The sequence below is a fragment of the Vombatus ursinus genome, unplaced genomic scaffold, assembly GCF_900497805.2.
Source record: "Vombatus ursinus unplaced genomic scaffold, bare-nosed wombat genome assembly UNPS02014818.1, whole genome shotgun sequence".
Taxonomy (NCBI): Eukaryota; Metazoa; Chordata; class Mammalia; order Diprotodontia; family Vombatidae; genus Vombatus; species Vombatus ursinus.
In genome coordinates, this window is record NW_020954596.1 from 3526391 (window position 1) to 3552140 (window position 25750).

Sequence of the window (25750 nt, forward strand, 5' to 3'; positions counted from 1 at the left end):
GGGGCATGACTACCTTAAGGACTCCAGAAGCCCAGACAGGAAACGAGGCTGTCTTGAGTGAAAACCCTGAATTTAATGGGAAGTTGGGGAGCCCCATTCCCTCCCTTCACACGCCCCACCCATCCGGCCTGTGTGTGGGGGGGCCTGCCCCCTGGCCTCCGTCCTGCGGCCCTGGCTTGCTCCATCTCCTTTGGGCTCAGTCAGTCTCCTGGGCCCGTCTCTCTGTGTATCTCCTGCAGGATGGGGAGGAGGGAGGTTGGGAAATGTGGGATGTGCACTGCCTACTGTGTGACTTTTCTCCCTTCCTCTTGCTCCCCCCACGTTCCCCAGGCTCCTTCCAACCTCACCTTCGGGCGTATTCATACAGTGCCTGCTTCCTCTCCTGCAGGCTCTCCTGACGGGCCCAGGAAGACTTGGCAAACAGAGCGGCAGGCTGAGGGGTCACGGGGTCAGAGCTGGGGGACTAGGGGTCACAGGGTTGAGATGTTATCCAGTATTTATTGAGCACCTAACTTACATAAGATGCCGGGGTAGAATTGAAAGATCCAATATTGGGAAGTTCCCCATGCCCTACCCTCCAGCCCAAGACTCCCCCCACCCCTATCCCACTTTCTGGGTCTCACCTTGGAGACAGAAGTTGTGGGAAAGGGCCCAGAAGGTGGAAGGGTTTGGGACCCCTCAGCAATATCCTCAGGCACAAAGGCTACAGCTCCCTCCAGCAGATTAGTGATAGTTGTGTCTACACAGCCAGTGCGGGCTGGAAAAGAGAGGAGAATGGGGGTTTCTCTCCTCCCCTATTCTCAGGTTTCTTCCCCATCCCACACTTCCTCCTCCTAATTCTCTAGGTGATCTTTCTTAAACCTGGATTCAGTGTCCCCAGAGTTCTGCCCCATCCCCTAACCCAGGTCTCTCTGGAGTTATCTTTTCCCTTCCCCATACCCAGGTCTCTCTGGATGACGCCAATTGGGACATGGGGTAAAACCTCTTTGACTCTTTGAGAAAGAGCTGCGAGTTGCCAGTCAGGGGAGGGGCCAGGTGTCGAAGGGGGAGAAGGCCGAGCTGCAAGAAAGAAATGGAAGATGTGATGAGGAGTGACCCATATAACAGAGACAACCTGAAGGAAAATGACATACCTGACTGGGGGAGAGGTCTGGTGTGTCGCTGCCGCTTCATGTGCTCTGCTTTATCTGCAGGTGTGAGTCGAGTTCCTCTCTGACCCAGCTCCCTGGCCACCAACTGCGGACAATTGGAAGGTGAGGCCAAGGGTCACAGAACCCATCAGACTCCACAACACACTCACTCCCCCCCACCCCCAATCACCATTACCTGCTGGACACGAAGGGCAAATGCCTCACTCCCTTCCCCTGGCTGTTGATGGGTAGGATGAAGCCATCTGAAAAATAGAATTCAAACAGAAGTTAGGGCAAATCTCATAGAAACTGAAAGCTCTTGCCTATTCCACAATCCATATCCTGTTGGGTTTGGAGTAGGAGACTGTGTATGGGAAGAAGTATTAGCTAAGTCAGAGTTTATGGGGTGACCTCCCCCTCCCCCTGGAAACTAAGAACAGTTAGTACCTTACTTGATACACTGTGAAAGGGACGAAAAGTGACCAGAGCAGCTCCGAGACCCAGGAGGCATCGGACACTGTCTGAAAGGAGGAAACAAAAGGTTGAGAACTAAGCCAGGATGAACCAAGGAGACTCCCTTGCCCCCAACCCCAAAAAACCAAGCTCAAACCTTCCCTGTTCATACACTCACCACAGAGACCAAGGGCCTCTGGACCCTAAGGGCAAGTGGTTGAACTATATCCTGGATAGAAAATGGCCAGGAACTGCAGAAAGAGACAAATATCATAGGATCAGAGTTGTGAAAGGTGGGTCACCAGAAGTCACATCTGAGACATAAGAAACTGAACAGAACACTAAAAAGGACAAAACTATGAGAAAGGTGGGAAACATCAAGATGGAAAAAAGATGTACTTCAGCTGGGGGGGAGGGTTGGGGAGTACTTGTAAGGAAGAAAGGGGATAGGAGAGAATGGAAGGTCCCTACAATCTCTAGCATCTTCTAAGTAACCTCAATACAAGTTTATGAGTTTAAGGACCTGTTGTCTGGTTTGGCTACCTTTGTCCTTCTTAATCATTTACCTAAATCGCAAGAGCCCCTCCCGGCCATTGGTCGCTGCCTCTTCAGGAAACAGCAACAAGGGAGCAGGTGGGTTTCCCCTCGAAGAACAGAATCTTTTCAGCGACTCCACCAACTCCCCGCTGCCATCCAGCTCCACAAAGCCCCGAGACCAGCACACGAAGCCAGGGGGGCTGTTGATGAGAGGCTGGGAGGGGGAACAAGGGAGTGGCACCAGAAATAGGGGGAAGGGGTAGAGAGGGAGAAAGAGGATGGTTGGGCTCCGAGCATCCCCAGGAGGGGAGGAAGCTCGTCGGGAAGGGCAGGGGGACCCCCGAGGACCAGTGGGGTTAGGCTCCTTCCCCCCTGGACACACTCACGGTGCTACAGCTGGTGAGGAGGTTGACCATGTTGTGGTCAAAGGGTGTCACGTGATTGGAAATAAAGACCCTGACGCGGGGATCGCGGAGCCGGGGAGCCTCCTGGCGGACCACAAAGCCCAGCACTGCACACATGGCCCGGACCACGAACCTGCGGGACAGGGGACGTGCCGTGAGACCCTGCCAAGGGGAGGACCGCCCCTGTCCCTGCCCCCGGGCCGGGCCGGTACCTGCGGAGGACGCTGTCTGGCAGCGCGCAGCTGACGAGGAACACATGGAGCCCGAGAAAGAGGCGGAGCACCAGGAGGCAGAGCCCGACGGGCGCGTAGAGGAGCAGGGCGAGCAGCACGAAGCCGTCACTGGGGAGCCTGGGCCCCGCGGGGCAGGGGAGGAGGGAAGGCAGCGGCCGTCAGAGGCCCGCGGGCCTGGGCCCGACCGGGGGCCGGGAAGGGGCCGGGGCTCGGGGCGGGGAAGGGAGCAGGCAGGGAGGGCCGGGGCGGCCTTCTCACCGGTGTGAATCAAAGAGCCGCTCCGGGCCCGGGGCCGGCGAAGGCTCCATCGCCGCCGCCGCCGCCGTCGCCACCTCAGGGCCGCCCAGACCCTGTCACCATGATAGTCCCGGGCCGGCCGCGCGGGCTCCTGGGAAAGCTAGGGCCGGGCCTTTGGGCGCCAGCCCTCCGGGCTGGTGGGCCCAGAACTCCCAACACGCCCCGCGCGTGACGCGCCGCACTGGACTGTGGGTCTCGGAACGTAGGAAGCTGACTGGGGACTACGCATCCCGGCATGCCCCGCAGGGCCGCGCCCACCTCGGTTGGAGAACTACAGCTCCCGAGGTGCGCCGGGATCGTAACTCCCGGTAGGTGCTCGTTGGCCCAGTCAGCTCTCGGAGCACCGCCTCTAGGGTAGGGCCCGGGCCGGCGGGGAGCCATGGCGGCGGCGGCACTGCTGAGGAGGGCGGGCCGGGCTCACACCCTGAGCCTGGGCGGGCTACGGAGCCTCGCCGGGCGGCCCCTGCCCTTGGCCGAGGCCGAGGCGCCTAAGACGTCGGAGCCTGCGGCGCCCCGAGCTCCCGGGTGGGCGGCGGCCGCCCTGGGCGCGGGGACGGCGGCGCTGCTGCTGCTGTGGGGCTCGGGGGGCCGCAGGCGACGGCCAGGCTTGGGCCTCTCGCCTCCAGCTGTCTTGGCCGCTGTCCCCACGCCCCCGCCCTCCTCCCCGCGGCGGCTCTACAACTTCATCGCGGACGTGGTGGAGAAGACAGCGCCCGCCGTGGTCTACATCGAGATCCTGGGCCGGTAACTTGGGCGGGCTGGGGGGGGAGCGCTGACTTCTGACCTCTCTTCTTGGGGGGGCCTCCAGCCGTGGGCACTGACGGGTCGGGAACCCCTCCCCCCTTCTGTCTCCTTAGAGTTGGTGGGGAGGGGCCACGACTGGGGTAGGGGGCGTTGGAAAGGGACAGAATGACCTCCCCACCCCTCGCTGACTTTCACCTCTTAGGCAGTCCCGCCCTACCCTCACCTGACCCCCATTTCTGCCCTTTTTCCCTATTCTCAAGCCCACCCACACCGTGCTCTTCTCTCTCTTCCCCAGACACCCCTTCTCTGGTCGAGAGGTCCCCATCTCCAATGGCTCGGGCTTCATCGTGGCTTCTGACGGCCTCATCGTCACCAATGCCCACGTTGTGGCTGACCGGCGCCGGGTCCGTGTGCGACTGCCCAGTGGGGAGACCTACGAGGCCACTGTTACCGCTGTGGACCCTGTGGCCGACATTGCCACACTCAGGATCCCAACCAAGGTTGGGGGGGTGGGCATTGGACCAGCCCAGTCCTACTCCAACAGCCCCTCAACCCCCGAGTCGAGTTGATACACTGACCCAACTCCCTGGGAGCTTGTCTGCACCCTCAGCAATTCCTCCCACTTCCCAGGACTCCCTTCCCACGCTGCCCCTGGGCCGTTCTGCTGAAGTTCGCCAGGGTGAATTTGTTGTTGCCATGGGAAGTCCTTTCGCCCTTCAGAACACCATCACCTCTGGCATCGTTAGTTCAGCCCAACGTCGGGCCCGGGACCTCGGCCTACCTCAGCCCAACGTTGAGTATATCCAGACCGACGCTGCTATTGATGTACGCAAGGGATGGAGATAGGACAGGGGTGTGAAGGTAGATTGGGCCAAGGACATAATTGTACAGAGGAGGATGGGAAGACACGTGGTCTTTGTGGCGTGTGTGGTTGGACGGTGTGGATAGAGAGTTTGAAAAAAGAATTTATATCCCAGTCTCATTCTTTTACTATTCCCTTCCTTTTTTTTTTCTTGTAGTTTGGAAACTCTGGGGGTCCTCTGGTTAATTTGGTAATTATGCTATTCATCTTTATTTCCCCCAGGACTCATTTTGGGGGTGGGGAAAGTGTTTGCATAAGGGTCCTTGGTCAAGTTTTGGGGCTGCCCTATCTCCCTGCCTATCTGTGTCTCCCCCTTACCCCTGGCTGAATTGTGCTGGGGCGGGGGCTATGTTCCTGCAGGATGGAGAAGTGATTGGGGTGAACACAATGAAGGTCACAGCTGGGATCTCTTTTGCCATCCCCTCTGACCGCCTTCGGGAATTTCTGCAGCGAGGGGAGAAGAAGAGTAAGTAGGGAAAAGGAGGCAGTCCTGCGATGATGTTGGGAGTGAAGGAAGAGCAGTGCCTGAGTGAGGAGGGATAGTTGAGGGATGCCGGGGTCACCAAGAAGGGAGGACACAATGCTGAGCAGGATGACAGGGCTCCTTGGTTTTCTTTCTGTACCAGGTTCCTGGTTTGGGAGCAACGAGCTGAAACGTCGATACATTGGGGTGATGATGCTGACACTAACACCTAGGTATGACTTTTGGGAGGAATGGGATGGGAGTGGTGAGAGGGAGTGCCCCGTTGAGAATCCTAAGTCCCTGATTCTTGTTTAACCTTCAGCCAGTAGACAGTGAAAGAGTTCCATAGCCTCTCCCCGCTCCTGTTTCCCTTTTACTTTCATCGCAATCACCTTATTTCAGGTCTTTGTCACCTATCTGTCCTGTACCAGGATCGTTGTATTTCCCTCCTAATTCATCTCTTTCTCTAGTTGATACCTTAATTTGTCCAGGTATAATCATATCAAAACAACATTTTGCACAAGTCACCCTCTGGGATTCTGATTCTAGGGGCTCCCCATTGCCTGGAATGAAGTACAGACTTTCTCAGCCTGGCATTCAGGACTCTGTCTGGCACCAACTTACCATTCCTGCTATGTCTCTGTTCTCTTAAGGCTCTAGCCAGATAAACTTAGTAATTTTTGCACTTTTGGTTACATTTCTACATCCAAAATGCACTGTCCTTTTTTCTCTGTCTTTTGAGGCCCAGCTTAAGTCCCACCTTCTGCTCTGCGAAGCCTTGAGTGAATATCATTGTCTTCAGTGATTCCTATCTTTTCTGAGCTTCTCTATCTGCTGTTGTCTATGCTTCTCATTTGGTAAAGGACTGACCAAAATTGCCTTTTTACCCCCAGAATTTCACTTAGGGGCATACGTTGAGAATGTGGTCAGTATATTTGGCTGAAGGAGGGGGTGGTGAGCAGGTAAGGCTAACCATGCCTCGTCCCCATCAGCATCTTGGCTGAGCTGCAGCTTCGGGAGCCGAGTTTCCCTGATGTCCAACATGGTGTCCTCATCCACAAAGTCATCCTGGGCTCCCCTGCACACCGGTGAGGGTGGAAGGTTGTGTCTCAATGGGTACAAGGAAGCTATGGAAGCTTGCAGGAGGGAGGGCAGGGCCATGGTTCCCCTCCTTGATTCTTTCCTCCTTCAGGGCTGGTCTGCGGCCAGGGGACATAGTTCTATCCATTGGGAATCAAGCAGTGAAATCAGCAGAAGATGTATATGAGGCTGTTCGTACACAACCCAAGCTGGCCATGCAGGTCCGAAGGGGGTTGGATACACTGACCCTGTTTGTGACTCCAGAGGTCACTGAGTGACCAGAATGGACAGAAGGGCCCACGTCCTTCCATAACCTTGTTTACCCCAAATGGAAGGAGAAGGGGAGGGTATGGCCCCTGCCCTGTCTCCATACCCCTTTTTCTGTGAGGCTGGAATAGCTTGGGAGGGGGTCAAGCTGGGGAATGAGCCAGGGGAGGGCAGGCCCTCCCCCTTATGTACCCCAAAGAAACAGGAGAAATGTTTTATATAAAATAAAATTAAAATAAAATAAATTTTAACTAGTGACATGTTGTAGCCAAGAGTGAGGGGAGTAGGATGGATTCCTCCCCAAAACCAAAAGACTGGAGGTCTTGACTGTGTCCCCAGGACAACGCTGTGCATGGTGGGGAGCTGCTCTCTCTGCTCCAGTCCAGTTGTGGAAGCATGGGCAATCCTCCTTCCCAATCCATGCACCAGACTGTTTAGCTGAAGCCGAAGTCTGGCTCCAGTAGTGCCCTGAGGGTGGGGAGGTCCGGGGAGCCAGGTAGCAGGCAGATCAGGAGCCTTAGACAATCTGGTTGTTGGCCTGGCCAGGGTAGCGTTCAAATCTCCTGTTGGCCTCTTCACCGAAAGCATCGCCTGGAAAGGAAAGAGCAGCGGAGCTGGATCAGGCCGGATCAGGCCCTGGCCCCCATAGGAGGCCTGAGCTTGAGGGTACGTGGGAGGGAAACGAGAAGGTAAAGTGGGATGGGGGAGAGGGCTTTGCCACCCTGCTCAGCCCCGCCCTGATACCAATGTGGCAGTTGTGCACCCAGATGCGGTGTCCATCGTATTTGCAGTTACATTTCATCGCATTGTTGGTGAAGTCACTCTCCGCCACTTCATAGTTGGGGTTAATGACCACCTAATGTGGAGAAGAGGTAGGGATCTGAGTTCCCTTTGGGTGTACCCAGCCCTAGAGAACCCAGATATTCTCCCACTTTGTCCCCCTCACCTGCAGGATATAGTTTCCTGGTTTCACATCTGTGATGTCGATCCACTGGCAGTCAATGTCATGCCGGTAAAGATCCCAGCAGCCCACAGTGATGCCCTGTTCCCCAAAGTTGGCACACTCATACCGCTTGGAGACGTCTGGGGGGGATGGGGAGTTCAGAGGATGGAGCAGCCCCAGGAAGCATCAGCTGCCACAAGTCCCAGGCATAAGCAGGGAGTCTGAGACCCAAGGTAGGGAAGGCCCTCAGACCTCTGGGGTGTGGTTAGATCTGGTGGTGGATGGGGAGCCCCTTTCAGGCTTTGACTCACCCTCTTGACATTCGGTGTCCTCCAGACAGAAACTGGCCTTGTGACCCTCTGCCACCTTGGTGCCATTGGGTGTCAGGATGTCATAGTGAGTAAAGATGTCCATGCTGTGGTAGTGCCTGTGGGGTGGATTTACAGGGGCCTACAGGCCTGCATCTGCCACCACTGTGAAGGCCTTGGAGGCCCTCTCCCATTGAGTGTACAGCTCCTCCTCTCTCCCCCACTGACTCTTATCCTTTCCCTCTCATTAGCCAAGACCCCTTTCCCTCACCCATGGCATTCATGCCACACCCAGGAGTGTCGCCCAGCCTTGGGCCTGAAGTCTGCTCTGCCAAGGTTATGAATCTGGGAGGAGAAGCGGAGTAATCGCCGGTGGCCATAGGGCCAGTTGGCTGCCCGGGCAGAGCGAGCCAGACAGTTTTCCTCTGCTGCACAGTACAACATATGTAGTGGTCGGTCCTCAATGTAAGCAGTTTCCTGCACCAGTGCTGAGTGAAGTATCAAGTCTGATGCAGCTGGGAAGGGGGGAGGAGGAAGGAGGTCACAGGTTACCAAGGCAGGTGATTTTTGTGAGTTGGAAGAGTAGGGGGCATCCCCTACCAGTCTGCATAGGGACAGGATGAGACTTTCCCCTGGGGCCACAGGTCCCCATTCCCTGCCTCAAAGAGGTCTCATGCTGGGCCAGGGGCCCCCCTCCCCTGACCCACTCCCCCTCACTCTCAGAACAGATGACACCAGCAGCGAAGCGTGTGCCTGTCCTCTTGCAAGCGATAGGGGTGCCATGGTGGGCACATTCTCCTAGGGACAGCTCAGAACCTGTACAGCGAACTCCACTCAGTACCACATCGGTGACATTCCCCGAATCCCAGTACCATGTCTCCTGGAAACATGGATGTGTGGACACATGAGAGCCCAGGAAACATGAGGGAAAAGACCCTTATTTTCCCCCTTTCCCTCCGTACCAACCTGTAGGCCATGGCTGGCGTAGCCCAGACCAAGTTGCCGACAGGCCACCATGGCTTCCAGTGTTCCCCAGTCATCTCCACAGATAAGGCCCCAGCGGGGGGAGCCAGGCCCCCCTACCTGCACCTCCACTCGTCCCTCATAACGGCTGCGGCCCCCACTTAGCCGGATCTGCAGGGAGCAAAGGGAAGGCTGAATGGGGTGTCACGAGCTCTAGAGAATGGTAGAGATGAGTTGGGAGGGACAGTTAGAGGCTGAGAGAATCAGAGAGGGAAGCATGCAGGAAAAGAGGCAATGAGGAGAGCACAGGGGACTGAAGATAAGCCTTTGGCCAGGCCTCAGAGAACAAAGCTGACCATGGTCTCAACCCCGGTGTAAGGCAGGTTGCAGCGGACAGCGGCATCCTGGGCATGGGAACAGTCCTCAGCAGTGATGTTCTTGTAGGGGCAGCTCCAAAGGGAAGCTTCCCGACCTGAGCAGCGCACCTCACTCAGGTGGATGGGACCCATACCTGGGGTCAGGGGATAGAGGTCAGGGGGCTACAGATAATATGTCCCCACTTCCACAATGACTGCCCAATAACTTTTCCCAGTGCCCCCTGGTACTCCCTCCCTCCGCCCTATATGGGTTACTGCTCTCTGCCTTTAGCTCACCCTGTCCCATTCGGGCACCGCTCAGGGCCTCACGGGCACTCCCAAAGCCCAATTCCCGGCACAGAACACTGGCTGACAGGAGGTCCCACTTGTGGTCACAGACTGTGCCCCACTCACTGCCCTTCAAGACCTCTACCCGGCCCTCACCCGACCGTGCTCCACCTTTCAGACGAAGCCGAGGCTGAAGAGAGAGACATAGAGATGGGGGAGAGTATTAACGGGGGTAGGGAGGTAGACACATAGCTTGGGGCAAGGGGTGGAGGGTATCAGCTGAGTAGCAGCCCTAGGGAATTGCTATCTCTATCCTAGAGGGTATTGGAGAAAGGTATTATCGGGGTCCCACTGGTTCCTTGAGGTAGGGTGGGCTGGGTTGGTCAGGAAGTGGGCATGGGGGGACCTCCCTCTGTTTGGGTCACACACACCTCTCCCCGAGGTTGTGTCGATGATTGCTTCTTTCTCTGGCCACTGGATGTGGCATAAAGAGAGCCTGGCACACAGCTCACCACGGCGGGTGCCCCGCCTGGGCACCGGGCAGTGTCATTGCCACGATAGAATTCCAGGGGGCAGAGGGAGAGGTGAGCCTCAGTGCCCACACATGCCACTCCATGCAGGCCAAAGGAGTGACGTTGGCGCTGGGCCAGCAGCCTGGGGACAGGGGAAGGAGGAGGATGGGTCCCCAAAATGTAGCTTCCTCATCCTCAACCCTCCTCCCCTTCTCCCTGGTCCCATTCCCCTCTCCCAACATTTTCTACAACCTCCCACCCCTTTCTACGAGAAAGAAAAAAACCAAGCAGTCTCAGGAGATGCGAGAGACAATGGATGTTTCAAAAAAGGAAGGGATTTGGGGTAAGGAGATGGAGGGAGCATTCTGGACATAGGGAGGAAAGATAGCTCATTGTGACCTTGACCCTACCTCCATCAGCCCCCCTGCTGCTGGCTCAGAATATGACGAAGGCCGATGAGCAGAAAGAGCCATGGGCTGGGACCAAGGGCCCAACTTGGCTGGGATGGCCAGGAGGTATTGCATGCCTCGGGGCCCAGTCAGCCCGAGTGTAGACATAAATGCTCCTGCACGTACGCTGGGGCAGAAATAAGCGATGGAGAAGTAGAAAGTGATGGCATAGTAGAAAGAGCATAGGGCTTGAAATCAGGAAAGACCTGGGTTTGAATCCTGCCCTTGACACTTGATAGCTGTGTGACCAGGAACGAGCTATCTATAACCTCTCTGATCCTGTTTCCTTTTACAAAATAGAAATAGTACTTCTCTCACAGAATCAAGTGAAATAATGAACGTAAAATACATTTAAGCCATGAAATACAATATAAATGTCAGCTGTTAAAGAAGTAGCTATGGTACAGGGGAAAGAGAACTTGACCTGGGAATCAGGAGAGACTTGGATTGAAATTCTGCCAATTTGTTGTGAGTTTGAGCAAGAGACTTAACCTCTCTAGGCTTGTTTCCTTATCCATTAAAAAGCGCGATAATTATACCTATGATACTTACCTCATGGGGTTGCTGACAGGATCAAATGAGATCATAAAGCACATTGCATACCTTAAGGCATTACATAAATGTCAGTATTGTATTTGTTTTTGTTATGAAGTATACTAGGTCGTGGTGGGAAGATAGGAACTAGAGAAGCTGTTCCAGAGCTGAGTGGGAAGACAGGCCAGGACAACTGGACTTGGGAAGGAGAGACAGGATACTAGGAGGTGGGAAGGATCGGGATGAGTCAATATTGGAGAGATTGTCCAGGCAGCGTATGGGTTGGGGGGTGGGGGTGAGGAGAGACCTTGAGAAGGTCAGAAAAGAGGGAAAGTGATAGGATGTGCCTGGACTGGCGATATGCAATGGCGTCTCAGGAGGGGTCACTCCATGCATCTTGAATAAAAACAGTACAAGAGAAAGATCCCATAAAATGGCCGAGCAGGCAAATGGACTTTGTTTGAGGGAGACCAAGGACAGCTCTGGGACCTATTTCACTGGAAGCCAGTAAGCACCAAAGGGTTGTGTGGACAAGAGAAATGTGTCTGTTTCCTGGAGCAACAGGTGCCAGCCCCACAAAGGAAGGAGCCAAGCAGAACCTGGTGCTAAGATGGCAGGATCACGAGTGGGAAAACCAGGAAAAATGTCCTCCATCCTGTAGTTACTGAATATTAGCTAGGACAGGACTGGGGCCACCAGAAAACACTGCCTATGAAGATGGATATGAGTATAAGTGCAAGTGTGGGCAAAAAAAGTGTGTGTGTGTGTGTGTGTGTGTGTGTGAATAGCTCATACAAGAAGTCCAGAATACAGTGTACTAAAACCCCAAAGGACCAGGCAATGTCAGGGGTCATAGAAGTGGAAATGGTCTTATCCTAGAGTAGAGAAGTCATTTTGAGGAGGCCCAGGATGGAGTCCACTGAGGGCAATGCAGATACCAAAGAGAAACCCCAAAAACCAGAGCTTAAAGAGGCAGTCCCAAGTTCTTCAAACCACCAGAGTGAGACTGATGAGCTGCCCAAAAGATCATTTTGTGATCCCTGGCCCAAGATGGGGATAGTGGGGAGATGGGAAAAGAAGAGAGTAATGAATTCTCCCCTCTGGCTTCACCGGCCAAGCAGAGAGATTCTCCCATCCAAATTGTCTTTCAAAGCCACTGGGCTGGAGGTGTTCTGGGGGGTCAATGGGGCAGGGTGCTGTGTGGTACAGAGGAATGAACTCTGGGCTGGCATTCAGACTTATCAAGTCTCCCCTCTGATCTCAGGCAAATTGCTTCCTTGCTCTGAGGCTCAGTTTCCAAATCTGTAAAATGGGGATTACCATCTTTGTTATACCAGCTACTACTCAGAATTGGGGCAAGAATCAGTGAGATAACATGAATAATACTTGGAGTATAAATGGGAGAGGTACCGTTATTTTTGGCCTAAGAAGACAGGTGTCGTTCCCTCAGAATTCTGAAGTAACTTGAAGGGAAAAGACAGGACTGAGTCGTACCGACTGTTGTTATAAATGCCACTGTGCTAGAAAGCTAAGTGACTGCCACTTTGGTATCCTGAATTTCACCTCCATACCAGGCAAGCTAAAGCTAAATATATAATAAAGGATGGAATCAGTGGTCACTTGGGCAAACATCACCAGGATGGGTGGGGGGTCCAAATGAAGCAGCATCAGACTGGACTCATCAGATCCCCTAGTCCCTAAGGCCTTCCCTCTTTCCCCTGGCTCCCAACCAGTCAGGTCCCTATGGTCCCCTGCTCAGACCAGTGGGCTCAGTCCCTATGTCTGCTTTTCACCATCAGGTGCTTTATTTACCTCTTTTTGGGCCCCTGGCCTGCACGGGGTTTGTGCTTGGCTTTAGGCTTGGTGACTGGCCTGGAAAAAGGAGACAGGCATGGAGGGAGGCAAAGGACAAGTGGAAGGGGATCAGGAAGGGTTAGGGGCCATGAGACTCCTTGTCTTTTCTGTTCTGTTCCCCAGAAAGAGACAGAGGGCAGGGCAAGGGAAGGGATGAGGAAGGAAAGGAAGGATGGGGAGATACAGTCAGGTGGTTGGGGCACAGTGTCCACACTGACCCCTCCATGGCCACATTGAGCAGGGCTCCAGGGGCCCATGCTGCCCCACTGGAGATATCTAATCAGAGCAGGGAAGAGGAGCGAGGCAAGGAAAGGTTGGTCAAATTTAGGCAGAGCCATGGGAAAGAAGTGAAGGGAAAGGGCTGAAAAGAGGGGAGTGGGGAGGGGAGTGAGTGTGAATCGAGGCTGGGGGGGGTCGGAGCTCAGGGCTCAAGCCTAGGGTTGTTGAGGGGAGAAGAAGGAAGTGCTTCTTCCACATGTCCCCACATTTGACCCTGCTTGGCCACACCCCGATTCACTACCCTGGGATCTGGAAAGGACAGTGTCCTTCCAGTTCCTGGAGCCACAGGGAGGATCAGGAGGCCCCTGGATTCAGCCAGAGGTCAATCCCCTCCTACCCTGTTACCTGCTACGAGACCCACGGCGTAGGGCAGAGGCTTTGGCTGCCCGTTTCCTCAACCGTCTGTGAGGACAAGAGAAAACCGGAGTAAGGACAAGCCTGGGGTCTGGAACCAGGCTAGAGGGCCAGTAGAGGTCAGGAATAAGAGAAACTTTTCCCCAATGGCTTAGAGGGACTTCTCATCTCTTGCCCTACTGTCCTTGGTTACCAGGAGCTAAAAGATCATTTTCCTTTTCAATCCCCCCAACCAGTTGAGATGTCAGAGACAAGACCCTTGTAGCTCAAGGTTGGATCTGAACGCTTGGGATCAGTGGGAAGGAAAGGAGATGGATGTATGTGAGGATACATGTGAAGACTCAGGACAGGATCACTGCCTTAGGAAGAAGGGCTGTAAGGCAGGATGGGAACCAAGAATCTTAAGTCAGACAAAAGCAGAAGTATAGAGGGTAGGGGTGGTACGCAGTGTCTAAACAAAGAATCTTGTAACCACTCAGGCCATGACCACGGTGGAAATGGGGTGGGGTGTCAAGCCCAGGAATTCGGAAGTTGACCGAGGAGGGAACCACGTGACTTGGACCCTAGCCAGGCTGATGGAGCTGGGAAGGCCAAACCTGGTCAGGCCTGCCTAAGCAGATCTGCTAATCCAGCTGACCTCTTTTCTCGGCCTGCAGCCAGTCCTAAGGCTCATTGCCAAGAAGGGAAACCAAAAGCATAGAGCTGTGTTGAGGGTGAGGCCAGGCAGAGCCAGAACACTTGAGGGGATGGAAGTAGTAACCAGCAAGGCCCTAAATAGTCCAACTGCCCCTTCCCTATCCCCAGCTTGGATCAGCTCCCAATGAGTGAGGTCCAAGTGTTTGCTTCCTTTGTCACTGGCCTGAGCTCAATATGTCTTAAACCTGATCCCCAACTGGCCCCGCCTCCCACTTTCCCTCTCCATAAAGTGCCACTGCCATCTTCCACTTCAGAATTCTGAATGCTCTCTGGCTCTCTCACCTCAACCCCCAATCAATGGCTATGTTTAGTCCTTCCACCTTATCTCCTGAATCCATCCCATCTCACCTGCCCTATTGTAACAGCTTCCTAACTGGTCTAACACCAGCTTCTCTTTCAGAGACCGCCTGGATAATGCACAGATCTGACCCATGTCACAGCCTTAAAAAAACTTTCAGTAATTCCCTATCACCAATAGAAACTCCTTGGGCTGGCATTTAAGGCCCTCGCAATCTGATTCCTGCCTACCTTTCTAGCCGTGTCTCACGTTACTCTCATGTATTTTCCATGCTGGTCAGACTGGGCAAATCACTGTCCCCTGTGCAGGGCAAACCATCCCCCTTCTCTGCTTTTGCACAGATGTCCACTTCTCTGCCTGGAATGTCCTCTTCAATTCTGCAGCTTGGCACCCCGAGCTTCCTTGCAGAGGCATCATGGGTGCCACCTTCTACAGGAGACTTACCCTGACTCCTCCTGGTTGCCAGGACATTAGCTCTCAATGCTTTTTTGCTCTTGAAATTGCTCAGTATTACGTTACGTACACTTTGTGTCTACTTATTTGTATACATGTATCCTACCTAGTAGAATGAAGGCTTTATAAGGGCAAGAACTGACCGTCTTTATCTGTATATCCCCAGAACCCAGCACTTCATCATTCGTTGAACTAATTTGAGTAGAATTCATGAATTCTAACTCCCATCCATACTGGACTATTTGCTCTTCCCAATGCTCGTCTTATCTTCTTCTGTTTCTGTAACAATGTTCCCCCATCCCCCACCCCTACGATGCATAGGATGAATTCAGCAGCCAAACTTTCTGCCTGTTGAAGTCCATTTCTTCTCCCAACGTGGATGTGGGGCCACCACCTCCTCTGTGAAGTTTTCCCAGCTGACAGTGATCTCTTCAGTTACCAGCTTCTCTTACTCACTTGGTATGTTATGACTTGTAAAACCCTCTGTATTAGATTATAAGCTCCTGGAAAGCAGGGACTGTATTATTTTTAATCTTGGCCTGGTTCATAGTAAGTACTTAAGTACTATGTAAGTACATAGTAAGTAAGTAAGGCTGAGATTTAGTCACTAAGCTTTGGCTACCTCCATGCATTAACCACTAAGCTTCAGTTGCCCCCATTCATTAACTGTCCTTAAGGACTTAGATCAAGACTCCTTTCAGCCAATTTACTTTTGGTGTTCCTTCCCTGGACCTTCTGCATATAGGAAAGAGCAGAGGCCACAGCTGCACCAGGGTTTTGGGGGAAACCATTTGTGGTGATGCTTAGTTCCTTTCCCTAGGCCACCACAAAGAGCTGGGATCCCTTGCTCCCTACCCTATAAGCATGCTTCAGGATGTTTTCCCCTGAATATAGTACCATAAAATTGCTTAGAATGCACAGAGTCCGGGAAGAGGTGCTGGGGAGAGTTCTCTGCCTCATTCCTTCTTGAAGAATTGCTGTGGCCTCCAATGGGGTCTAATTAGAAAGAGTACTGGCTTTGGTGCTGGGGTGTCTCAGTTTGTATACTGCTTCTGTCACCACCTATGTGACCCATTTCCCTCTCCACGTTCAGTTTCCTCAATAATAAAATGAGAGGGCTAGATTATTGGATGTTTCTAAGGTTCCTCCCAGCTCTAAATGTGTGATTACTTCGAGAATCTCAGAGTTGGAAGGAGCCTCAGAAATCACTTTATCCAACTCACGCTCCATCAGGAATTCTCTCTACAGCACCCCAAGTGTGAGGCTCAGCCCCTCCTTACTTTGCCCCCTTCCCCACGGCCCCACGCTTTTGTGAGTGTTAGACGCTTTTCCTCCATATTGAGCTCACATCTGCCTTTTCGGGCAACCGTTATTATAAATGTTAAATAAGACAAGTCCGGCTTTGAATGCCGTGAATACTTTCTTTTCCAATGAAATATTTCTTTATCATTCTTCATTTACAATTTTTATGGCACTATATCTTCTCTATTATTAAAATATTTCCTGTAGTCCTAAAGTGATTTAGGTCTTTTCAGATTTCAGTCTTAGTCCTGACTGTCATCAAATTATCTGTGACCTTAGAAGAGGTCTTTCCATTTCTCTGGGCCTCGGTTTCCCTCTGTTGAGTGAAAGGCTGAATTACAAGATCTCCTATATTGCAGCACTTAACATCTCATTGTGTTATGTGTGTTTGTGTCTTTTTCACTACTCTTAGAATCATAAACTTAGAGTTGGAAGGGACTTTCTAGGTTACCTAATTGAATTCCCTTATATTTTACAGTTGAGGAAACTGAGGAAGGGGCTTGCTCAAGGTCAGTTCTGCCTTCAAATCCCACACATTTCACACCTCACCATGTTGCCTTGTGGAAGATTTTGGAGGGCAAAGATTTTTACTCCCCTGGTATCTTCTACAGTTCCAAGCTCAGCATGTATGAATCCTTGCTGAATCAAGGATCCTCCAGGATCTTGTAAGCCAAGTCTCTGAGATCCTATACAAACATCCCCTGAATTGAACACAAGCCCTAGACAAATTTCTGAGCTCCTTCAAACCTTTTTCACACCTTTACTCATCTCACACTCCTCACTCATCCTGAAATCCTGCTAAAATCCTGCAGATCCCTCCAGGCCCAGGCCAAATCCAATTCAATCTGACAAGGGTTTATTAAGGGCCTCCTAAATAAAGCATTGAAACAGCTAGGTAGCACAGTGGATAGAGTCCCAGGGCATGGAGTCAGGAAGACTCATCTTCCTGAGTTCAAATCTGGCCTCAGATATTTCCTAGCTGTGTGATCCTGGGCAAGTCACTTAACCCTGTTTGTCTCAGTTTCCTCATCTATAAAATGAGCTGGAGAAGGAAATGGCAAACCACTCCAGCGTCTTTGCCAAGAAAACCCCAAATGAGATCACAAAGAGTTGGACTGAAATGAAGGAAAAACAGCAAAATAATGTATTAGGTATGGTGAAAACAGCCTGGATCTAACCAGGAGTGTCCCCCCCAGGGCTCTCTGTCCTGGGCCCTCTTCTCCTCTCCATCTATATTATTTCATTTGGTGACCTCATCAGCTCCCATGAATTCAATCATTATCTCTATGTAGATGATTCTCAGATCCATTTATCCAGACTTAACCCCTCTCCTGATCTCATCTTGCATCTCTAGCTGTCTATTAAAATTCTTGAATTAGATATCCCATAGGCATGTCCAAAACTGAACTCATTATCTTTCCTCTAAAAGCTCTCTTCTTCCTAATTACTCCATTTCTTTCAAGGGTACCACCATCCTCCTAGTCACCCAGTCTCTGGTCTAGATGTCATCCTCAACTCCTCTTTCTCATCTGTCATATACAATGAGTTGCCAAGGTGTCTGCCTACATCTCGCTTACACTCCCTTTTCCCCTCTGACACTGCCATGGCACTCTGGTACAGGTCTTCAAAGCCCAATGTCTGGACAATTACAACAGCCTTCTGGTCCATTCCCCTGCCTCATCTTTCCCTATTACAGTTTACTCTTTATTCAGCTGCCAAAGTGACCTTCCTAACTCACAGGTCTGACCATGTCACCATAACAGCCTCTCCCCTCCACATCCCCTTCTATGAACCAGACTGATTCCCAATTACTTCTAGGATCAAATATAAAATCTTTTGTTTCGCTTTTGGTGTTCTCCATAACCTGGCCCCTTCCTAACTTTCTAATCTTCTTACACCTTAGAAAGAGTACTGGCTTTGGTTCTGGGGTGCCTCAGTTTGTATACTGCTTCTGTCACTACTTTTGTGACCCATTTCCTATCCTGCATGTACTCTGTTGGCCTCCTTCCTGTTCTGCAAACACACACTCCAGTTCCTGATTCCAGGCATTTTCATTGACTGTTTCCAAAGCCTGGAACCTTCTCCCTCTTCCTCACCTCTTCCTGGCTTCCTGGACTTCTTTCTAGTCTCAGTTAAAGTTTTATCACCAATTCATCCTGTCTTTATCTTGTTTATACATGTTGTCTCCCCTGTGAGACTGTGAGCTCTTTGAGATCATGGAATGGGGCATCTGGGTGGTGCAGTGGATACAGCACTGGCCCTAGAGTCAGGAGGACCTGAGTTCAAATACGACCTCTGACACTTATTGGCTGTGTGACCCATTGCCTTGCCAAAAGGAGAGGGAGAGGGAGAGGGAGGGAGGGAGGGAGAGAGGGAGAGAGAGAGAGAGAGAGAGAGAGATCTTCAGCGCTTAGCAGTGTCTTGCACTTAGTAGGTGCTTGTTGCCTGGACTTGAATCTAGTGGCTGAAGATATGGGTTCAAATCCTGGCTTTGTCACTTTGGGCATAAGGTTTCTTCTAGTCCTAAATCTATGAAATGATACTGGACAGGCATTGTGCAAAGCCCTGGGGGGAACTGCCAAATAGTCCCTGCTCATCAAAGAGAGTAATTACATTCCACAGTGAACAAACGCCCCTTCTTCTGGGAAGCCTCTCCTGATCTCGCCCCCGCCTCTCTTCTTAGAGAGCATCAGAAAAGAACCCTGGGGCAAAGCAGTCAGATGAATCTGCCTAGCGCTTGATGACGTCACCTACATTCAGGCTGGAAAGGCTCAGACCAACCCCAGGAGGGATCCCCGCCCCATTGCAGCAAAACCCGCCCACTCTGAAAGGCCCCGCCCCTCCAGGGCACGCTTCTCCTTCCAGATCCCACCCCATCCCAGACCACCAACACAGGTTCCATCCACCACTACGGGTCCTTCCGGCTTCTTTCTCCCCTCAGATCCCAGTGCTGTCTCATAGCTCAGACCCTTCCCAGCCGGACTATGTCACAGTCAAGACCCCATAATCTTCACCCCTTTACTCTTCAGACTTATCATACCTCAAACCCATCAAATTCAGAGCTCTTGGCACCTGGCAGTACAGACCCAGCTCATCATATTTCCTCCTCACCCCTTTGGGCCTCTGCGCCACACCCCCATACCTCAAAACTAAGCATTCCTCATTCCGCGAACCCCAGACCCTCTCACACCCCAAACCCTGTTCTTTCAGACCTTGAACTTCATGCCAAAGTGACTTGGCTTTGATTTGCTTTGACTTTCCCACCTATCAAACCCCAGACAATCTCCTAACCTTGACCCCTTCAGATACTTAAATTCAGATCTCAACATATCTCAGCCCTCAGCCCCATTCCCACTTCATAGCTCAGACCCCTCCTTACCTCACATCTCTCTCACTCCTCACACTTGGGATGCCCTTTCCCCCATCCCTCGCCCCCCCCCCCCCCCTCGCCCCCCCCCTCCCCCCCCCCTTGCCCCCCCCCCCCCCCCCCGGCTCTCTCACCTGTAGAAGGCAGCATTCACCCTGCGCTCGCTGGGGAAGCCCAGCATCCCGCAGATCACTCGGCTGTTATGGGCGCTCCATCCGCCGTCACACACCTGGGCCCACCCCCCAGGGAGCCGGACCTCCACCAGCCCCTCCGTGACAGGCAGGGGCCGCCGGCCCCCACCCACAGCTGACTTCAGACGAACCTCTTCCACCTGCAGATGCTGCTCCTCCACCTGGGGACGGGATGCGACAGGTCTGGGTAAGCCCTTAATCACACAAACACATGGCTCAAAGGATCACAGGTCCCAGGGAAACTGTTCATTCTCATCCTCTTACTTACCTGAAGACCTTCGGATTGAGAACCGGAAGGAACTTTAGAGATCATTTTCTAACCTCTCCATTTTATAGATGAGGAAACTGAGGTCTCCAGCTAGACTGGGATTTATTTAAATTGTGTAACTCTCCAGCCCCAAATCTCCCCCCTGGAGGAACCCGACCCCAAAATCCTTTCTCACATAATAACTAAAATTTCTATAGAAAATCTAACTGCCTCCTGAAGAAAAACAGAAGTCAAAGCAAGAAAGTATAAAGATTATTAACCCCATTTTACAGATGAAGTGACTGTGGCCCAGAGAAAGAACAGCAGCAGATGACTGGATGACTTGTTACATACAAAGGAAGCAGCAGAGCCCAGATTTGAAGCTGGCCTTCAAGCTCCCAAACCTGATCTTTCTACTAAATCAGGCTGCCTTCCCTATGGTATTATATATTAACTGCCCCAGCTAAGTGGTGCAGTGGAGACAGTGCCAGCTCTGGAGTTAGGAAGACTCATCTTCCTGAGTTCAAACTCAGCTGGGTGACCCTAGGCAAGTCATTTAACCTTGTTTGCCTCAGTTTCCTCATCTGTAAAATGAGCTGGAGAAGGAAATGACAAACCACTCCAGTATGTTTGCCAAGAAGACCCCAAATGAGGTCATGAAGAGTTGGACACAACCAAAAATGACTGAACAACACCTGCCCCATGACCCCCATATCTTTCCCAGCCCCCAAATCCCAATGGGCCTGCCTGTATATGTATACAATAATAACGACATTTATAGAGCAGTTTATGGTTTGCAAAGTATTTTACTTTTTAAATATCATCTCATTTTGGATCTTTGTAAAAATAAAGTAAAACTGAATTTAAAAAAACCCAAATAAATATTATCTCATGTTATCCTCACAAAATTCTTGGAAGGTAGGCACTATTATTATCACCACTTTAAAGATGAGGAAAGTGAGGCAAGACAGAGGTGTAGTGACTTTCCTAGGGTCACAGGGCTAGTAAATGTCTGAGGCAAGATTTGAATTCATGTTTCCCTGCCTCAAGGTCCAGCCCTCTCCAAACTAGATGCCATAGGTATAGGTGTTTGTGCAGAAACTATGTCTTTGCCCATATACCCACCAACCTCTATGATGTTGGAATCGGAGAAGCCAGGAAGGCGCTGGTCCTTGCATATGACACCAGCATCCTCATCATGGGTGCAGTCGCTGTTGCCCCAGCCCCGAGAGGCACACTCTGTAATGCTTTGCTCCGTCCCTCTGCAGTTCAGGTTGTCCAGCCAGATTCGGCCTTGAAGAGTGGGACAGAAGGGACTGAGAGGGAGTGATGAAGGTGGGGATGGGGATGTTAGCAGGGCATGGAAGAGCTGGGGGTCTTAGAGGTCTTCTATTCCAACCCCCCCCAACTTATTTTACAGGTGAGGAAAGAGCTGATGCTGGGGGATGGGGAGACAAGAGGGCCTTGGCAGACAGGGAGTGGCATCCTTGGCCACTGACTTTTTGAATTAATTAACTGAATGTTCTCCTTCTAGTTCACCCAGCCCAAGCAGATATGGGTGAGGGAAGGGGAAAGAGTATGGAAGGCATTGGGAACCTCTGGAGAATGCAGAAGGGCCTTGGCGGGGCAGGTTCATTTTGAGACTCTGAGGAGTAAGCAACAATCACACTGAATCACAGAATTTTAAACCTGATGGGAGATTAGAAACCACTGAGTCTAATTATTTTGTTTTCCAGAGGGGAAAACTGAGACCCAGAGAAAGGAAGTGATTTTCTCAAAGACACACAGTTATTTAGAGGGAGAGCCAGAATGAGGACTCCCATCTGACCTGGTCCAAAGCTCTTTTCTAACCATCTGGATGACAGGCAGCCCAGGGAACTGGTCACCCTCTCCTCCCAATCAGTCCCCTTCATGTAACATCTGGGCCTATCTTGACATGCTCTTTTTCCAGGCTAGAGTTAAAAATGAAAGGATCTCAAAGTTGGGAGGAACCTTAAAAGTCTGTTGTCCAAACTCCCTCTCAACATAGGAATCCTTTCTATATATAGCCTCCCTGATTCTGGGATCCTTGAGATTCTTCTTCAGGACTTCTGAATGTGTGGAAACTCACTGCTTGCTGAAGAAGCCCATTCAGGTTTTTTTGTTTTTGTTTTTTTAGCAGTTCAGGTTGTTAGAAAAGTGTTATTTGAGCTTCAGTCTCCCTCCCTGTAACTTCCACTCATTGTACTGAGTTATGCCCTTTTGGGGCCAAAGCAGAATGAGTCTAATCCATCTTTCCTATGATAAATACTCACACAGATCACAGGACCTCAAGGGAAAGCAGAGGTTAGAGTGACTTGCACATGGCCATACATCTAGGAAGTGTTGGAGGAAGCAAGATTCAGACCTGAGTTTTCCGGACTCCAAGTCAAATCCTGCCTCTCGGTGCAGAAAGGTCAAGGAGGAAAAGAATTGAGCAAAGGCTTCTGGATTTGGCAATTAAAAGGTCCCTGGTGGTGACCTTGGAGAGACTCACTAAGTAGTCTTAGGGAGAGAAGCCAGATTTCAAAAGTGCTGACCAAGAGGAGGTGGAGTTTAAGTGATTCTTTCTAAAAGTTTTGAAGTTAAGGGAAGGAAAGAGATATAGGGCCATGCTTTGAGAGGGGTGATGTGGTCAAAGGAAAGTTGTTTTTTATGGTTAGAGGAGACTCAGGTATTGGAAAAGGATAGGTTATCATTTGGGGGTGATAGAGGGCAGTTGAAGATGTTCATGTCCGGTGGCCTCTGGAATTGGAAGCAATTGGGGCTCTCAAAATAATTTTCCAACAATCAGAACTAGCAATGTGTTGGGCTGCCTCATGCCACAGAGAGTCTCCTGTCCATGAGAGTGTTCAAGAAGAAGTTGTACAACCACTTGTCAAGGATTCTAGATTATTTCCATATCCTGATAAATAAGCCTTCTCCTTCCCTAGGATTATAAATCTAGAATTGAGAGAATCTTCAGAGCCCATCTACTCCAACCTTATTCTACAGATAGGGAAACTGAGGTCCAAGGAGGTTGTGCTTTGCCCATAAGAGGTGGAATCTGAACCCATGTCCTCTGACTCCAGAACCAATTGCCTGGGTACTACGTTGCTTCAATTCCCAGTTATTCTGTATTATGTATGTTTGTTTTTCCCCTGGATGTGCTCATCAATATCTTTAAATGTGGTACCCAGAATTGGACACACTCTACCATGGAAGATCTGACCAGAGCGGAGGACAAGGGTATTAATATCTCCTTCCTTGTTCGGGGCACTCAGCCTCTACTGATGCTGCCTTCAATCACTTAACCTTTTTAGCTTGACACATAGAGCTTGCGTAGTCCACTAAATCCCCCAGATCCTTAATTTAGGAATAGTTGATCTGCTCATACCTCCTAGGGAAGTGCAGTTGATTTTTTGAACCCAAACCCGACTTTACATTTATACTTATACATTTCACGGTATTAGATTTGGCCCAATCATTGATTTTTTAGATTTGGACTTTGTCAGTATATTAGTTCTTTACTCAACCTTCTCCTTCCTTCCCCTGCTTCTAACAGCTCCGATTTTGTATCATCCGCAGACTACATCTTTTTTCATGTCTTCCTGACCCTCCAGCCTCAGCTGGACTTGGTGCTCTTTTCCTGTTCCGTGGCCTTCCTTGGTACCTGTTCTCACCTGTGCCTGCGCCATACTTGGCACTGTGGGCCCACCCCGTGGCTTCGGTAAAGCCCAGCTCCCGGCACAGCACATGAGCTGCTTGCAGCGTGAAGTCATCATCACAGATGGTACCCCACTCGCCAGCCCGCTGTATTTCCACGCGGCCCTCATAGTGCTTCCGAGGAAAACCAGCTAGGCGGAAACGAAGCTTGCTACCAGTGCTCGCTGCAGGGCTTGGGGATGGAGAGGGGGCTCCCAGGCACCAGGTACATAGCATGCCCAGAAGCAGCCCCCAAAGACCCCACTGCTGGCCCCCGGCGAGCTGCAGGTCAGACATGGTCTAAGAGAAACAGAAACCCAGACTTTAGTGATAGTGAGATGGTGAGACAGAGACAGAGAGAGTGACAATAAGGTAAGACAATGAGAGACATAAGCAGCTTTGATGACACACACAGACATAAAGAGACACAGAGTAAGGCAGAGAGACACAGTGAGAGACAGAGGGAAGGAGATACCCTGTGAACTCAACAGATGAAGAATGACAGACATTAATTAGGCGATACAGGGTGAAAGAGATGGAAGAAGAAAGGTAAATAGAAGTTGGTGAGAGGTTTCTGTTGAATCTTGACTGAGGAGGAGGAATAGTGGTTAAGAGAGACTCAGCAGCAGCCCTTTATTCTTAGAGCTGGAAAGAAACGCAACCTCATCAGAGCATGTGCAGGAGAGGCTCAGAGAAACAGGTATGCACACAATTCATACTATTACACACACACACACACACACACACACACACACACACACACACACACAGAGGAGTCCCAGACAGGCACACATAATAATTTTAGCTGCATGGATCACACATAGCAGCCCAAACCAGAAGTCATGAGAAGGCCTCTATGTTGATAGTGACACAGGAAACAATGTCATGGATGGTGCGACTTTGACAGTCACATACTGAGGCTCCTTGGCTACCTGTCCCAGGGGAGCATGGGGACCCAGAGGGACCAGGGTTGAGTGAATGGGGCGGGGCAGTGGGAGCCACAGGGAGGGAGGAAGGGAAGGAGGGAAGGAGGGAAGGAGGGCAGAGTGTGAAGGTCCAAGCCGTTACTGAGGCAACAGAGACTAGGCCAGAGAGACAGGCCCAATCCCTGGGGGGGATGGGATAGGAGCAGCTGACTTTAGGGTTTGGCATCTCCATCCCCTGCAGAGGAGTCTTTGGTGGGAGCAAACTGGACCCTGCCCTATTCACCCCGCCTCCCATCTCAGCTCTAGCCTTCTCTTCTTCCTCCTCTCCCTTCCTTCCAGTCCTCTATGGAAACTTTGACTTTTCTGGGCCAGACTCCCAGCAGAGACTCCTGTCCTCTTTTCCCCTTTCCACCCTGGGGCCTCCTACCCTGTCCGACCCTCAGATGCTGTCCTTATCCCCTCCTGTCACTGCCACATTCTTTGCCCCCTGCCAGGCTGGTCCCCTTTCACCTTTCTGTTTCCCCCACTTCCCTTGCATTGGCCATTAAATGAACTCCTTCAAGTAACTGGGGACTAGTCAATGACAGAAAGTATAAAACAGCTTCAAATGTCGGTCATCTTCACCCCCATAAACCCCCTATACCCTGTGTCCCCCATCCTATGTTCACCCCCGCCTCTCTTGTCTCCAGTACCCTCTTGTTTGTTTCTTCACTCTCATTACCTGGGCCCCCCATTGCTCACACCCTCTTTTATCGCCTATCACTGTTACCCATCTTCCTCACATCTTTCCTTCTAAATCCCATCCCCCGCTCTCCCCCCCATCCTCCAGTTCTCCCACTTCTTTCCCAGTGACCGTCCTCCACCCTCCCACCCTCCTAGCCCCCCTCATTCCTCATTTCCCTGTTTGTCTGTTTTGTTCCCCTCTCCCCAAGCGCCCCTACCTCTGGGCTGGAAGTTGACTCCGAAGGAATGGGATGGGGGACGTCAGTCCTGGCTTCAGAGCCTAATCCAGGGACTTCCAAGAAAGTGCCGGGCCCTGGGAGACTGGACGCCCCTCCCTCAATCCCTCCCACCGTTTCACTCAGTCTGTCCCTCCCCCTCCCCGGCCGGCCAGGCCCCAGCCTCGCCTCCTCCCCTCCGCCCCTGGCCGCTCAGCTCAATGAGGCTTTCTTCCCTGGCTGGCTGAGGCTGGAGGACACACGGGGGCCCGTGTTGGGCGAAGCCCCTGGCTTTGGATTTGGAGAAGGCTCCTGTTCAT

The 25750-nt window shown here is 51.6% G+C and overlaps 3 protein-coding genes across 5 annotated transcripts; 1 reads left to right on the forward strand and 2 right to left on the reverse strand.

Annotated features, from left to right (window-relative positions):
* Positions 1 to 53: 53 nt before the first annotated feature.
* AUP1 (AUP1 lipid droplet regulating VLDL assembly factor) lies at positions 54 to 3438 on the reverse strand. The gene is given in 13 exon segments (XM_027836007.1): positions 54 to 233; positions 348 to 463; positions 624 to 757; positions 940 to 1059; positions 1134 to 1236; positions 1327 to 1393; positions 1578 to 1651; positions 1762 to 1834; positions 2150 to 2334; positions 2507 to 2657; positions 2737 to 2874; positions 3016 to 3237; positions 3239 to 3438. Coding segments are annotated over 13 exon segments (1617 nt in total). The 5' UTR covers positions 3436 to 3438; the 3' UTR covers positions 54 to 196.
* HTRA2 (HtrA serine peptidase 2) lies at positions 3419 to 6726 on the forward strand. Of its 3 annotated transcripts, XM_027836008.1 has the most exons (8): positions 3419 to 3798; positions 4094 to 4298; positions 4429 to 4623; positions 4818 to 4850; positions 5021 to 5126; positions 5287 to 5356; positions 6116 to 6211; positions 6316 to 6726. In XM_027836008.1, the coding sequence occupies exons 1-8, from the start codon at positions 3434 to 3436 to the stop codon at positions 6479 to 6481; spliced, it is 1236 nt and encodes a 411-aa protein (XP_027691809.1). In that variant the 5' UTR covers positions 3419 to 3433; the 3' UTR covers positions 6482 to 6726. The 3 variants fall into 3 exon arrangements, with proteins under 3 accessions (XP_027691809.1, XP_027691810.1, XP_027691811.1); XM_027836009.1 differs by lacking the exon at positions 6116 to 6211; XM_027836010.1 differs by lacking the exons at positions 6116 to 6211; positions 6316 to 6726 and adding an exon at positions 6017 to 6109.
* Positions 6696 to 25531, reverse strand: LOXL3 (lysyl oxidase like 3). The gene is made up of 14 exons (XM_027836002.1): positions 25434 to 25531; positions 23545 to 23866; positions 20994 to 21157; positions 19561 to 19778; positions 9760 to 9982; positions 9338 to 9518; positions 9041 to 9195; positions 8688 to 8855; positions 8439 to 8601; positions 7993 to 8236; positions 7725 to 7840; positions 7417 to 7553; positions 7215 to 7326; positions 6696 to 7061 (listed from the first exon to the last, which is right to left on the reverse strand). Exons 2-14 carry the CDS (start codon positions 23861 to 23863, stop codon positions 6988 to 6990), a joined length of 2274 nt encoding a protein of 757 aa, XP_027691803.1. The 5' UTR covers positions 23864 to 23866; positions 25434 to 25531; the 3' UTR covers positions 6696 to 6987.
* Between the last annotated feature and the right edge of the window lie 219 nt (positions 25532 to 25750).